Raw genomic sequence first — 16444 nt, 5'->3', positions numbered from 1 at the left:
TGGTCAAAGTGCCATGTAGGATGTTTGACTGCCCAGATTTGGTTAAATCTACCCGAGTGATGGATTTGAAACAATTTGAAACAATTTGAAACTTTCAGTGACTGAGTTGAAATAATCTAAAATTGGGGGACTGAGTTGGAACATTGGTCATCTTTCAGTGACCAAAAGTGCTATTAACTCCTCAAATAAACCCAACATAAAAGGAGAACTGCCTTATTGCACTATGAGGTTTAAGTCATTTGGGACACTTTTTTTTAATGAATAATATCATTTTTTATATTAATTGGATTTTTAGGCCCTGTTTGGTATCACTACTGTTTTTTGTTTTTCGTTTTCAAAAAATAGAAAACAAAAATAAAAAGTAGTGTTTGTTTGTATTTTTTGTTCTTGTTTTTATGAAAACCTACAACAAGTTTTCAAAATTTTTAAAAAACACAAAAAAAAGGTTTTCAAAACACCACACACTCGATGTCCCGTCGGTCCTAGGTCGGGCTTCAGGATTGGGTCGATCCTGGGACGGTCTTTCGGGTTGGGTAGGTGCCAAGACAATCTTCGGGTTCGGATCACTCGTGACAGGCTACGGGGTTGATCGGTCTGTCAGGTTGGGTCAGTCCCGGGATGGGTTTCAGGGTTGGGGAGATCTTGGGACGATCTTCTGGGTCAGATCGCTCTGGACGGGTTTCAAGGTCAGGTTGATCTAGGGACGGGCTTTGTGGTAGGATCGATCCTGGGACGAGCTTCGGGGTCTGGTAGATCTTCTGGGTCGGATCGTTCGGGACTGGCTTTGGGCCTCGGTCGATCCCCGGATAGTCTTCGGTCGAACCTTGGACGATCTTCGAGGTCAAGTGTGTCCCGAGGTGGGTTTGGGGGTCAGGTTGTTATCGGGACAGTCTTCGGGGTTGGATGGCTCGGAACCGGCTATGGGCCCTGGTCAATCTTGGGATGATCTTCGGGGTCCAGTGGGTATCGGACAGGGCTTGGAGGATTGACTTTTTCTGTGAATCAAGAGCAGAGCTTCACGACATCTCGCATGACGATCTTAGATTAAATCAAATTTATGTTTCATTTTATGTTTTAAATACGCAACAAAAGAGGTAGTCAAATTTATGTTTTTGTTTTCTATTTTCTATTTTTTGTTTTTGTTTTCATTATTTTTGAAAGTGCTACCAAACATGACCTTAGTGTGTGAGGATTCCAACTTTCAATCAGTTTGAAATCCCCTAGAAGTAGTCCTTATTTAAAGCTTGTATCTTCTGCAAACATTAACCAGCAGTATTCAACCTTGGATTAAATTTGTGCCTTGTCTAATCAGCTTTTAATTTGAATTTGTTAGGAAATTACTCTAAGATTCTCCATCAACAATATCAAGAACAAAATAGAAATTAAACTTGAGAATAACAACACAAACAATTTACGTGGAAAATTCCAAAGTCGAAAAAAAACTATGGGCGTAGTCAAAAGACAAGCAAAGAAATTTCACTATATGGAAAGTTTATACCACCATATTCTCAGTGACCTCTCTACACAAGAAATCCAAGAATACTCAAGAGCCCAAGAGGTTGTCATAAAGCCCCACTCTATCTTATGTCTCTAACACGTTACATCTTGAAATCTGTCACCAAGAAACCAAGGCAAAACTCGAGATATTTACCGCAAAGTTATCCCCTTTGATCTCTCTTAATGCTCATTGCACACAACCCTTTGTTTCTTTCTCTACAAAAAAACACATGAACTACTAGTTTTTATAGTAGAAGAAAAAGTTAGAGTTCAATTCTACCTAGGAGTCCCTTCTAGGATGTTTCTGGTTACAAATATGATAATAATTACGTTCCAAACTAGAGACCAATTTGAAAAATGAGATTTGTCGAAACTGGGACTTTTCGTAGCATCAAAACTCGTCCTGAATTACATCTATTTGTCAACCATTTAGACGGCTACCCCGCATGTCTGAACGAATTTACCTCAGTTGTTGTTTCACATCAGGCCGTCCAGACGACTTTCCTGCCCGTCCGAACAAATTTAACTTTGCCTAGATTTCTCCCGTCTTTTACACCAATTTTTCATCAAAATCCTAACAATCTCCACCTTGATCAAAAAATTTCATGGCCTTCGCTATAACGCTATCTTCATCGACTTTCACAACTCTCTACACCAAGAATCACCATACTCCACCATAAAAAGTACATGTTGAAAAATGAACTCCTCATATAGTATAAATAGATTATATGTTGTAAACCCTAGATACACAACAAAAGTTAGACATATTCTTTTCTTTGCAGCAACCCTTTGACAATTTTTGGGATTTTGTTGATTCGCTTTGTTTGGGAAGAGTGTAAGAGAGTTGATTATTGTTCCGAGTGAGATTTTGGGTAATTCTTGGCATAGAGAGCTTGTCTCTTTTGGAATTCTTTGTAACCTTCGTTCATATTAGTGGAACTTTCATTGTTTTCGTCTGAGGAATAGATGATTTGTCAAACCTCGTTAAACTTGTGCTTGCTCTTTTTCTCTATTTTGTTTCCGCATTATCGTTTCGTCAAATTGAGCCATCATTATTCACAACAGTACACGCACTTAGAATTCATCATTCCAAGATTTCCTTTTCAGTTTCATGTCGAAAAAATCTGCTGAAAATTATGGTGCAACCCCCCATGTTTGGCTTTCCTGAGAATTCCTCAATCCTCGACATACCTTTTCCAACACACACCTTGCATCAACGCCAAACCAATGCTTAGGTGTAAACCTGTGGACCTGCTAGTAGTAACTCATCCTCTTTCATGGCAACCTAGAGATCAATCAACATGCCAAAAGGATAACCATCCTCTTATGGAGGAAAGATACTTATCATCAACGACAATATCAACATCTCCATCTATTGATTTGGAGTTTTTAGCCAAACCTGCTCCTTCGAATATTTTTGATTGAGGTGTCCACACCTCATGTCCCGATGACAACTTTAGCTACCCCATAAGAGCTCCTCCAGGTGATAACTTCACCACCAAAAAATTCTACCTGATAACGACTACATCACATTTGACCAACATCTCCTTTATGAGTTTTACCACCCATGCATGAGCTCCACCTCCACACCATCTCTGGCACACCCTGTCCACTATCTCTACTAGTACAACATTTTTCAGCACCATAGTCTCACAGCATCAAACTTGCTGTGCTTTTCTGGTTGCACCACATCATTCTTATTGCACCTCTCCCGACATTTTCCATTCACGGCTTACTCCCTACATCCAATGCCCCTTTTGTAACCCCGATTGAATTTTCACAACTTTGACTTGAACTTGCCACAAGCCAAAATTGATCCATCTCCCATCAAACTTTTCGATTTCAACACCTAACATGTCTGCCTCAAGGATATCAAGCTCTGATATAAGTTGTTGGGAAATTACCCTAGGATCCTCCATCGACAATATCAAGAACAAAAGAGAAATTGAACTTGAGAATAGCAACATAATCACAACACAAGCAATTTACATGGAAAACTCCAAAACCAGAGAAAAAAACACGGGTGTTGTCAAAAGACAACCAGAGAAACCTCATTTTATGAAAAATTTGTACAACCATATTCTTGGTGACCTCTCTACTCAAGAAACCGAAGAGCCCAAGAGATTATCATATCCCCACTCCAGCTTATATCCTTAGCACTCCATATCTTGAAATATCTCACCAAGAAATCTAGGAAAAACCGAGAGATTTACCACAAAGTTATCCCCCTTTGCTCTCTCTCAATCCTCACCGCACACAACCCTTTGTTTCTCTCTCTACAAAAAGCACTTATAAACCACTAGTATTTATAGTAGAAGAAAAACTTAGAGTTCAATTCTACCTAGAAGCCCCTCCCCAAGATTTTTTTAGTTACAAATATGACAACAATCACGTTCCTAACTAGAGACCAACTTGAAAATCGAGATTCGTCAAAACTCGGACTCTTAATAGCATTAAAACTCGTCCAGAATTGCATATGTCCATCAACCATCCAGATGGCTACCTCTCCCATTCGGACGGATTTACCCCTGTTCCTGTTTCACATCAGGTCGTCTAAACGACTTCCCTGCCCGTCCAGACGGAGTTACCTCTGTCCAAATTTCTTCTGTCTTTTACACCAATTTTTGATCAAAATTCTATTAGAATGTTCATGTAAAGAATCTATATTTATGTTATTACGTTATCATAAAGAAATAATTTTAGTCTTTGTTTGTGTTTCACTGAGAATGGCAGTGTGTTTCTAATTTAAAGGTTCACTGTTTGGGTTATATGGAAAATCCTCTTAAGCCACTTTTGTCTTTTTTTAATTGAGGTGTCGTCTCCTTTAGTAGTTTGGCTTTATTGAACAAATGATATAATAAAATCTAACTTTTTTGTTGGTTAGCATATCTATTTCTATAACTAGTTGCATGCTCGCACACATAATTAATTTAAAAAAATGAAGATTTTTGATAATTTTTTCATACTTTGTTACCATGATGAACAACAGAGCTTGAATTATAGAAAATGAAGATAATTGTGAGATGAACAAATAACTACAATACATTTTTCTCAATATGTTAAGAAATAATTTTCTAAGAGGGAGCTAAAAATTTGATGTATAAGAAAAAAATATGCTCAGAGTTTAACAATTATTGTTTGCGTTGGTTTTTTGAACAAAGTTGTAAAATAACTAAAAAACATCTCATAAATTCTAAATTCTATAGAAAATATAGCGCATATCCTTTGTCTCATAGTTTTTACATCTCATTTATTATTGCTTCTTATGTCAGCAAACCACAATTTTTCATACTATGTCAATAAGCATATATAATATATAATTTGTTGTACTCTGTATCTCACATTTGATTAAATTCCTCATTTGTACGATCATCCACTAAGGGATTATCTTATACGGGATCATTGGGATCATCCTCTATGAAATCTCCTAAGAATGCATCCTAAACTTGATCTTTTTCATCATCAAAATTTATTGAATTATATAATTTGGTTATTGTTTGACAACTAATTCTATGATTTGTAGGGTCATATCGTTAGGAATTTTATTGAAATTGTTCATTTTTCCCATGAAGTTTTTGTAGTATCTCTTAGAACTTTATTGTGATCTTGTATGTTTTTGTGTGTTATTTTATACCTATATTGTGAATATATTTCATTTAAGCTTTTATCTTTTTGTTTTTTATACAATTAATAGGTGATAATTGATATGACTATTTGTTGTATTATTAAATATAATTTTAAAATTATTTGTATATTATTAATTGTATGTGCTTGTGGGTCTTAAAGTTATTCAATATATTTAATTTTTTCTTTTATCCGTTATTTTTTGTTTTTTTGTGGCTTTTTTTAGAGGTATCCACGTGGCACCAAGGAGAAGCCTTTTGGATCCTCCATTATATATATATATATTGATAATTTGTTTGACAGGATTCTAATTATTTCTACATTATTGCTAATTATTTGTGTCTTAAAATACTTAAGTGATTTGGTTTATTATTTCTCTATTTACATTTTTGGTATATCTCAATTATCCCAGTTATTGTATTGAACATATAGAATCTAAGTGAATTTATGGGCTCCAAATGTTTCACACGATGCACATGAAAATTTTGTGCTTATAACTTTACAATTGAGATAATTAAAATATCAATTATTAAGATAATTGGGATATCAGTTATTGAGATCATTATCGTAACGGTAAATTAAATGTGTTAATACCACAAGACTTTTTGCATTAGCTGTAGTCAAACTCATTGCTCCATGAAAGAAGACAAAAAGGAAGAAGTGGATTCTTTTTCTATCTTTAAGTACCATTGACCAATTATTTGGAAGTCTACAAATGTTAGCAACTGCACCATCTTTTTCTCTCATCTATCGATCTTGAAAGAATAAGACAGCATGCCTACCTCTAATTAGTGTCCACTAAATTGGTTGGATTTAAGTTTCAACCAACCATTATATGACATAAAGTCATATAACACACACAGACATATATATATAATTCTCTCGTGAGATTCTAAAGTGAGATCCTAAAATGAGGTCCTAAATTTTAGAGATCAAAACATTTTTAAAAAAATTTGGAAAAAAATATATTTGTATTTTGATCGGTCTTACGAACCCGACGATATATTTTTTGTTTGAAACAAAAATCAAATTCAACATGAAAAGTACATGATAATTTTGAATCGTTGGATATAAAACAAAAGACATTTCATACACTTTTCAGATTGCATTTCATTTTTGTTTCGAACAAAAAAATATATCGTTGGGTTCGTAAAATCGATCAAAACACAAATATATTTTTTTTCATATTTTTGAAAAATATTTTGAACCTTAAAAGTGAATTCTATAAGTTAGGACCTCATTTTTGTACCTCATGAGAGAATTCCTATATATATATATATACACATGAATTCTCGGGTTCAAAGTAAGGGTGTAAAATATTTTTTTATGTTTACACCATTGATTTGAAACATATGATATAAAGTCATATAACACACACACACAAACATATATATACACACACAAATTCTCGGGTTCAATGTAAGGGTGTAAGATAATGTTTTATGTTTACACCATTGATTTGAAACATATGAGACCCAAAATAGTGGATCCCATTTGTCATCTCACTCATCTATACCATTAAAAAGTGACACCATTGATTTGAATCATGTGAGACCAAAGCAGTGGACTCCACTTGTCATCTCACTCATTCAAAACTCTTACTTTACATCCTTACTTTAGACTCTTATCTCATAATTCCTCTATATATATATATGCTGGAAAAGAAAAGCAACAACAAAAACGACTAGTTTTGTGGATGTAATGTGACCAACCCTAAATTGATTCTGTACAGAATTTCGCTTTGATTTTTTTTTTCAATAAGACGTGATTATACTACACCCCTTGCATTTTCGGCAAATAATTCACCTTCTTGTATAAGATGTGCACATATGAAGCGTTACATGAGTTAGGCATGGTACAAGATTGTTTATTTGATTGATGCGTTTATTAATTTCATTCACATGGGATTTGGGTAATGGTTACTATATATATATATATATGAAGTCTCCCATGAAATCCTAACTTTTAGGCTTCAAAATATATTTTTTTATTTGAAAAAATATATTTGTATTTTGATCGGTCTTACGAATCCAACGATATATTTTTTGTTCAAAATAAAATTCAAATTCAACGTGAAAAGTACAAAATAATTTTGGGTGGTTGGATATAAAACAAAAGACATTTCATACACTTTTCAGGTTGCATTTGATTTTCGTTTTGAACAAATATATCGCTGGATTCGTAAAACCAATTAAAATACAAATATATATTTTTTTCAAATTTTCAAAAAAAAAAGTTTTGAACTCTAAAAGTGAATATTAAAAGTTAGGACCTCATTTTAATTTCTCATTTTAAGATCTCATAAAAGAGTTCCTATATATATATATATATGTGGAGGGTAATTAAATGCACAAGTTTATGTGTAAACTTCTAAATTATAGTACCCAACTTGTCTATGCATAGATATATTTTCTTGATGTTGGCACTTGATCTACTTCTCAAGAGTTTAATACTACTCTATAAATGGATGTGAAAGAAGAAAATAAAACTTACTCTTCTTTTTTTCTCTCCTTTTAAAGTTCTTGCCCTTAGTGAAAGTTTTGATTAAGTGAGAATTCACAAAGTCAACAAGAAAGGTAAGGAAGTAATCCTTTTTAAAGTATATATTAATCAATATCCCAAGTACATGATTTAGTCCCTTAAATTTTCCTTTCTCATATTAGGAAAAAATGTTATATTTATAAAGTTGACAAGCCTCAATTCTCCTCCATCAATTAATTCACTTTGAAAAGACCCAAATGCAAGGATATGTTCCTTTTATGAAACCTAATTTCCTTAATTCCCACCTACTAGCCTCCCATTTAGAGCCTTATATGCATGCATTACTCCAAGGGCTATCATTCATTTTTTTTTATTATTTTTTGACAATTTAAATTAATTTATATAATGAAGAGTTGCTTGATACCATTTGTAATTTTTATACGAAAATGATAAAGATTCCAGTAATTAGTATCCCAATTATTGAGTTGGAAGATTCAAATGAATTCGCGGGTTTCACATATCCCACATGATACACATAAAATCTCGTACATACAACTCAGTAACTGAAATAACTAGAATACCAGTTGCTGGAATTCCTATCGTAATTATTTTTTATCGTAGTAAACACATATATTTGACTCTTGCTAAATAATATATGTTAGATTAAAAGTGTGACATGTGCAATAAATATGTGGTTGAAAATTGAAATGTGTTTTGAGTCTAGAAGTGGGTGTCATTTTGTCTTGCATTGTATAGCTAATAATAAGTCTATATGCCGCTTATATATCTTCCTACTTATATATTTATATATATGAACTACATATATATTACATATACATTGAGAAACAAATTGTATAAATATTGAGAAACAAGTCACAAATGCTATCGTTTTCATTTGAAGAAGTGGGAGAAGAATTATTAAAACGGTGCCGTAAAAAACAGGTATGAAGTATATAAATATTTAATGGCTGGTCGGCCACTCACCAAACCCAGACAAACCCAGACCGTTCAGTAGTGTGAAACGATGCGTATGTTAACATGAAGTTATATAATTTCTCACAAATTAAGCATATTCAATAAATAAATAAATATATATATATATATAAATGTACGTAAATTCTCTCATTCGGACGTCCCTATAAATTGAAATTAATAGGTATCTAAACGTAACCGTTGGATCTGACCAACGGTTAAAATGGACATCGATTATTTTTAATTGCAAAGAATGACCTGGTTAGGTTGTGCACACGTCTCCGAATTTCGACGACTATTCTTTTGAAAACTGGTTAGGAAATGTGCCTTATCGAGATGAGTTGAATGATACCGTTGTTGGTTCGAGAGGATGTCGGAGTTGGCCAGATTGATGACGGAAAGAGGCAATGCCGCCATGGTTTAAGCTCATTTTTCATCCATTTTTCGACGTGAGTCAGGCATTGTTTGGTCGGAAAAGGTTTGTGGCAATTGAGAGCTTTGTTCGGTAGGTTAGCCATCCGAAACGATGGCCAAACGTCGATCTTTGGTGTCGGGATGTTGGCGGTGATTTATGTGAAATTTTTTTTTTGTCAACTTTCATCTCAATTGTTAGTCAGATCCAATGACTGAGATTAGACACCCGTCAATTTCAATGAATATGAAAATCCGTATGAGAGAATGACTATATATAATGGTACAGAGCCTCAACTAATCACTTCTTCATTTAATGTTGGGATTGTTTAGGGTTGGGTTGCCCTTTCTAGTGAGAGAGCTACATGGACCGACTTAGGCAGGCAAATAGTGTGTGTATATATATATATATATATGTAACGTTGTAGTCCTAATTTAGTTTTGTTGGTTAATGGTTATTAGCTTCGTATTAATGCTTCATGGGTTTTGGTTTGGTTCAATTTCAGTGAGTTGGCAGGCGATAAAATTTTTCTAATTAGGGATCCACCTTCAACTATTTATTCTGTAGCTAAATTACCCACAACATGCAGTTATATAATTTCTCACAAATTAAGCATATATATATATATATATATATATATATAAATGTATGTATATATGTATGTATGTTTGTATAAATGTACGTACATTCGCTCATTCGGATGTCCCTATATATTGAAATTAACGGGTATCTAATCGTAGCCGTTGGATCTGACCAACGGCTAAGATGAAAGTTGAAATTTTTTTTAAAATTTCACAGAATTACCCAGTCAGGTTGTGCATGCGTCTCCGAATTCTGATGACTATTCTTTCGAAAATTGGTTGGGGAAGGTGCCTTGTCGAGATGAGTTGAATGGTACCATAATTGGCTAGAGAGGATGTCGGAGTTGGCCGGATCAACGACAGAAAGAGGCAATGCTGCCATGGTTTAAGCTCATTTTTCATCCATTTTTCGACGTGATTCAAGCGTTGGTTGGTCGGAAAAGGTTTGAGAGCTTTGTTCGGTAGGTCAGCCGTCCAAAACGATGGTCAACAATAATCTCTTTCGTTATGGAGACTGAGCACATGATGGGAAAATAAGAATATTTTCGAGATAAAACCGTGAGGAGAGGGTAAGAAAACCAGCACCGTATCCCCAAGTGGACAATATACCTATATGCTAAAATAGGCATCCACAGCTACATATATTTTTACCTTTTCTTTAATCTCCAACGACCTATGTAGGCATTAATGAGCAATGTTTTATTATAAGCTGGCTTATTAAGTCCATGAAGCAATCACACATTAATAAGATAAGACTTTGTAGAGACTAAAATTTTCAACATCGATCACTTTCTCTTTCCCTTCATTCATTCATTGCTTTTGCTTCCTCCACTATCATTCACTCTGTATAAATTCACCTTTGTTTCCCTTTCTCTTCCACTCATCACAAACACTCAAAATCTGATCTGGGTCTTCTTCTTTTCTTCAAATGGACGTGTCAACGGTGTTGTTGGTGTTAGCTGCTCTGATAGCTTATTTGATTTGGTTTGTATCCATCGGACGGTCACTGACCGGTCCACGTGTCTGGCCTCTATTGGGTAGTCTGCCTGGTCTCGTCCAGAATGTCCACCGCATGCACGATTGGATTGCAGAGAATCTCCGCTCCTGCGGCGGCACGTACCAGACTTCTACGTGTGTAATTCCATTTCTGTCCCGCGGTTCCGGGCTCGTGACCACTGTCACGTGCGATCCCATGAACGTCGAGCACATTCTCAAGACCAGGTTCGATAATTACCCCAAGGGGCCTAATTGGCAATCTGTGTTCCATGATTTGCTCGGTGAAGGAATCTTCAACACTGACGGTGAGACGTGGCTGTTCCAGCGTAAGACTGCCGCACTGGAATTCACCACCAGGACTCTCCGCCAAGCCATGGCTCGATGGGTTAGCCGCGCCATTAAGGATCGGTTCTGTCCGATTCTTCAAACGGCTCAGCTCCAAGCCAAGCCGGTTGATATCCAAGACTTGATGCTTCGGCTCACTTTCGATAATATTTGCGGCTTGACTTTCGGTAAGGACCCGCAAACGCTCTCCCCGGATTTACCGGAGGACGGCTTTGCGGTGGCTTTTGACCGAGCCACTGAAGCCACGCTCCAGCGCTTCATTTTGCCCGAATTTGTATGGAAGTTGAGGAAATGGCTTCGGCTTGGCATGGAAGTCAAGATGAGCCGAAGCCTTGAACACTTAGACCAGTACTTGTCCGACATCATCAATACACGTAAGCTTGAGTTGCTATGTCAGCAGACAGGTGTCAAAACCAACCCCCACGACGACTTGCTTTCAAGGTTCATGAAGAAAAAGGAGCGTTATTCTGACAAATTTTTGAAACACGTGGCACTCAATTTTATCCTAGCTGGACGCGACACATCATCGGTGGCGCTGACCTGGTTCTTCTGGTTGGTTATTCGGAGCCCAAGAGTGGAGGAGAAAATCCTCATCGAAATTTGTACCGTCTTGATGGAGACACGTGGCAGTGACACATCAAAGTGGATGGAGGAACCTCTAGTGTTCGAAGAAGTTGACCGTTTGGTATATTTGAAGGCAGCATTAACAGAAACCCTAAGGCTCTACCCCTCAATCCCACAAGACTCTAAGCATGCTGTCGCTGACGATATTCTTCCCACCGGAGTTTTCGTTCCGGCAAACTCCTCGATCACATACTCAATTTATTCAATGGGTCGTATGAAATCAATCTGGGGAGAGGATTGCCAGGAATTCAACCCAGATAGGTGGATATCCCCAGACGGTAAAAAAATTGAGGTACAAGATGTCAATTACAAATTTGTCGCTTTCAATGCCGGTCCGAGGATCTGTTTGGGCAAGGATTTAGCTTACCTACAGATGAAATCTATAGTGGCGGCGGTGTTACTCCGCCACCGGCTAACGGTGGTGCCGGGGCACCGTGTGGAGCAGAAGATGTCATTGGCATTGTTCATGAAATATGGTCTGAAAGTGAATGTGCATCCAAGGGATTTGAGGCCAATTGTGGAAAGGATAAGAAAGAACAATATTGAAGTGGTTGCCGAAGGAGTTGGGATGACTTAATGTTGTGAACAAGATGACACTTAATTGTTGTTGATATGTCGAGGATTGATCATGACATGTCCACATGCAATTACGTGGAGGGAACAAATTAATACTAATAATATATAATTCTGTCTTCTTTATATATATAGTTTCTATACAAAGTCTTGCAGATTGTCATGGGAGGTGTTTGTCATTGTAGATTGTGGTTTAATGTCCCAACTACTTACTCATGTTACAACCTATATATAGGATGAACCTACATTTGAGGCGATTTATGTCTTGCACGAATTGTTTGCCTTTTTTTTTTACAATTGCAATTGATAAACATAGCTTCTCATCGTTTCTTTGCATTTTTTTCTAATAAGCAAAAAAAGAATGTCGAATTAAACTGAACTGACACATAGGAATAAACCAAATTCTTACATCTACAAGCAATGGTGGATCCAGAAAATAAATTGAGGGGCTTGATTAATGATGGAGTAATTTAATAAGGAGAGGCCAAAGGTGGACAAGGGTTCGGAGTAGCGTCACCAAAATGTTTTTTAGGGTTATTTATTGAAAATTGACCGGAAACAAGTACATATCTATATCATCATTAAATTAAGTAAATATTTATTTACTCATTAAATTAAGTAAATATTTAGATAGTCATTAAATTACACATCACAAATTAAAATATAAAAATATTCAAGATGACAAAAAACAAATCATTTAAGTTGTGTTAGACATTTTTCATTGAATAGAAATCATCTATCACCTAGTATCATGTATGACTATGTACAATCAATATTGTTCTCTTGTATAAGCGTTTTATCAATTAATAACTATAATTTCTATATTAAAATACACATTATATAGTTATTAGAAGGGTTTACTTTTAACTTTTAAAGTTATCAAATCATACGTGTTCATAATTTTAGTGTACATAATTGTCCATAATCTAGGTGACATGCCACCTACACTGAAATAAGGAAATTGAAAAATTAAAATTAAAATCATACCCACTTTTCTCAACCTCTTCCCGCCTCTTTAGCCTCATGATTTTCTTTTTGTCTCTTTAAAATCTCTTTCATCACTATCTTTTTTCTCTCTTTTCCTCTCTTTTTTCTCTCTTTCTGCTCTCTCTCTTTCTTCTCTCATGTTCTTCTCTTTCTTCTTTCTATTTTGTGAGCTCCGTATAGAGTATTGTTCTTGTTTGGTAGACCTTGTTCTATTTTTTGGCCATTCTGCATCAAATTCCATAGCAATGGCAGTGGAAGAAATTATGGTTCAGCCAAGTTAGGGTTCGCAATTTTTTTGTGGTGTTCTTGTAGTATGTTTGGTTGTCTTTTTTATTGTTTAATAAAGAAACAATATTCTTTTGATTTGGAAAGAATTTGGTTCACCATTGGCTTATTACATTGACAGTGTAATAAGTCACTGTCAAGCTTACTAAGCCACCAATGCCAAGTTTTTTAATCGCAAGAGTTTTATTACATTGATAGCGTAACATTTACATATAAATTGTAATAAACCCCTACCAAACTAATAAGCCAACATTGCCAAGTTTACTCACTAATGACTTATTACATTGACAATGTAATTAATCATATTCAAACTGTAATAAGTCCCTTCCAAACTTACTAAGCCACCAATGCCAAGTTTAATCATTAGTGTCTTATTACATAGGTAGCGTAACATTTACATAGATATTGTAATAAGCTCCTACCAAATTAAATAAGCTAACAATGTCAAATTTACTCATCAGTGGGTTATTACATTGACAACATAACTAATTACAATCAAAATGTAATATGAACGCATAGCATAAAATCCCATAAAATTTCATCTAAAATAAATTTCAAACCATACCAATAGTTTCATCTCAAATACCCATGAAAACCCAAACAAAACCCCAATCGACATCTCAAATACCCATGAAAATCCAAATAAAACCCAAATCGAAATCTCTAATACCCATCAAAATCGAGTCATCAATGAGTCTTTATTTGCCATGTCCGTTTCAATCGATGAAGGGCTGAGTTAGGTGCTCCTGAACTAGGGGAGTCCATTGGTGGTGTCGGTTTACCGAACCGACATCGGAATCAGTGGGTTGGGGCTTTTGTTGAAGGCAAGTGGTGGCTGGGCTTTGCTCTTGGGGGCCGGACACTTCTTTTGACTGCAGTGGCGGTCGAATTGGTGGCAGAACGGCGGAGATCCGTAGTTGTCCGTGAGAGGGAGAGAGAATGTGCATGAGAGAGAGGAAAGGGAGAGAGAGATGAGAGAGAGAATTGGAATATCAAGAGAGATGAGAGTGATTTTTAGGGATTTGATTTTGAATTTTAAATTTGCCATGTGGATTTGTCTAGGTGGAATGCCACTTGATTATCAACCATTATGTACACTAAAATTATGCATGTGTAGTGAGACCGGTAAAGTTGTGGAACTCTCACAAGAAAAATTAAAGGGTTGTTATTAAAGCCCGTTATTAATAAAACCCACTAAATATAGATTTAGTTTTAGCTATATACATAAAAAGTATATTTTTTTAAAAAAAAAATTGGGGGCTGAGCCCCTCATTTACAAACGTTGATTCGCCCTTGTTTACAAATTAAAAAGAAATAATCCAAATAAATAATAAAGTGGTTTAAAGTTAATCGAAATGATTTTGGCAGGAACATGAGCATTAAGAGATAATCTGGTTGACTCATAAGGAAGAAAATACAATATGAAAAAGATTTAACACAATCAGTGAGATTTCTTTGAATAACAATATGACACCATATCTAGAAACATCATCAAAAACTCTATGAAGAGACCTTTTAAAAAAAATCATTGGAGCAACACCCTATCCGGTAAAGGAGCTCAAACATCTATAAAAGTGGGCAGAAAAACATTTTGCAAGGGGGCAAAATAAGCACCTCAAAAAACAGCTTGGTCCTTTTTCGACTTGATTATCCGCGCTCCAAGATTTGCATTTCATAAACTCTCTTTATTAAGATTCATGTGTATTGATTTTTATAGTGATATTAAAACATTATTTTTTAGCTTTCTCAATTATCTCAAAGCTAATACAAAAAAGACTAGCATGTTAAAACATCAAAATGAGCTTTATTCAACATTGTCATACGAGTATTATTTCCTTATTGTCATGGACAGAACACATGCACCTATCGAAACACAATTGCAACTCGCTGTCATGTTGCATATATGACTATTTCAATCTTACAATGAATTGGTGCAAGTTATATTTTAAACGTTGTTTATGCATTTATGATTTGTTAGGAACACATGAGTTATATGTGTATTCCTTGGTTTTAACCATGAATGAGGAGCCTAATTTCAATGTCCTCAAAAGCAAAACTGTATGAATCCTTTTGAAAAGAATCCAAAAGTGCCCTAACTAGGTAGGAATCAAATAACATACAATAGTGCCTTCCAAAATATTTTTCTTTCCTTTTTTAAATACTAGTACGATCTCATATTGCTTAGATGTGGAAATTTAGTGTTGAATATAACTAAGCTCAAACTTCTTAACTGGCAACAATCGATTTTCCTACGTCCAAACTAGTATGGGCCGAGCCTTGAAGAACAAAGTCGTGCAGGCTTCGGCCCAAAAAGAAAAAAATTGTTGCTAGTGTGAAGCGACGGGCTCGTTCCATTTGATATCGGAGCAGCCCATCTATGCTCATGTGGGTGTGCACCCTCACGTCTAGGTATGGGCCAGGGCCAAGCGGTGTAGTGAAAATTCCTACCTGGACAAATACGGTAGAGTCCTAAGTTATAGAGTGAGGGACATCGGCTTTGGAAACGTAATGGTATGTACAATCCCACATCGATTAGATGTGGAAACCTAGTGCTGAATATAATTGAGCTCAAACTTTTCAACTTGTAACAATTGGTTTTCTTAGTCCAAATTAGTATGGACTAGTGTTGGACTTTGGAAGATAAAATCGTGCAGATTTCGGCCCAAAACGGACAAATTATTTCTAGTGTGGAGGGACAAGCTCGTTCCAAATACACTATTTAAAAGTCAATGCGTGTGCTGAGTGAGATGAAGAAGATTACGAAAATAAGGTAAATATGATTCATGCAAATTCATATTATTCTGGAAAACCACAACCTTGGACATGTGAATTGGACAAATCAATTTGGGTAGAACTAGCTAGTGCATTGGATACATACACCAAACTCATGTGTTAAATTCTCTACAGTTAAAGAATTTACTACTAATTTAATGGTTAAAAGAAAAATCCTCTACACAGGCAAAATCGTAATTGGGCCATTTCGTCCAAGTTGTAAAAAACAACCTGGGCTTGGACCATACTGAAATTTGGTGCCAAAAATCTGGGAAAGAAACAGCTATTGCAGTCC

At 35.6% G+C, this 16444-nt stretch overlaps 1 protein-coding gene across 1 annotated transcript; it reads left to right on the top strand.

The window, feature by feature from the left end:
* The first annotated feature begins 10325 nt into the window (after positions 1-10325).
* LOC119986778 (cytochrome P450 86A22-like) lies at positions 10326-12362 on the top strand. Its single transcript, XM_038831461.1, has one exon. It carries the CDS (start codon positions 10496-10498, stop codon positions 12107-12109), a length of 1614 nt encoding a protein of 537 aa, XP_038687389.1. The 5' UTR covers positions 10326-10495; the 3' UTR covers positions 12110-12362.
* Positions 12363-16444: the final 4082 nt, after the last annotated feature.

The sequence above is a fragment of the Tripterygium wilfordii genome, chromosome 20 (assembly GCF_013401445.1).
Source record: "Tripterygium wilfordii isolate XIE 37 chromosome 20, ASM1340144v1, whole genome shotgun sequence".
Taxonomy (NCBI): domain Eukaryota; kingdom Viridiplantae; phylum Streptophyta; class Magnoliopsida; order Celastrales; family Celastraceae; genus Tripterygium; species Tripterygium wilfordii.
The sequence above is the reverse complement of the archived record's forward strand: the minus strand, read 5'-3'. Positions and strand labels throughout refer to the sequence as shown.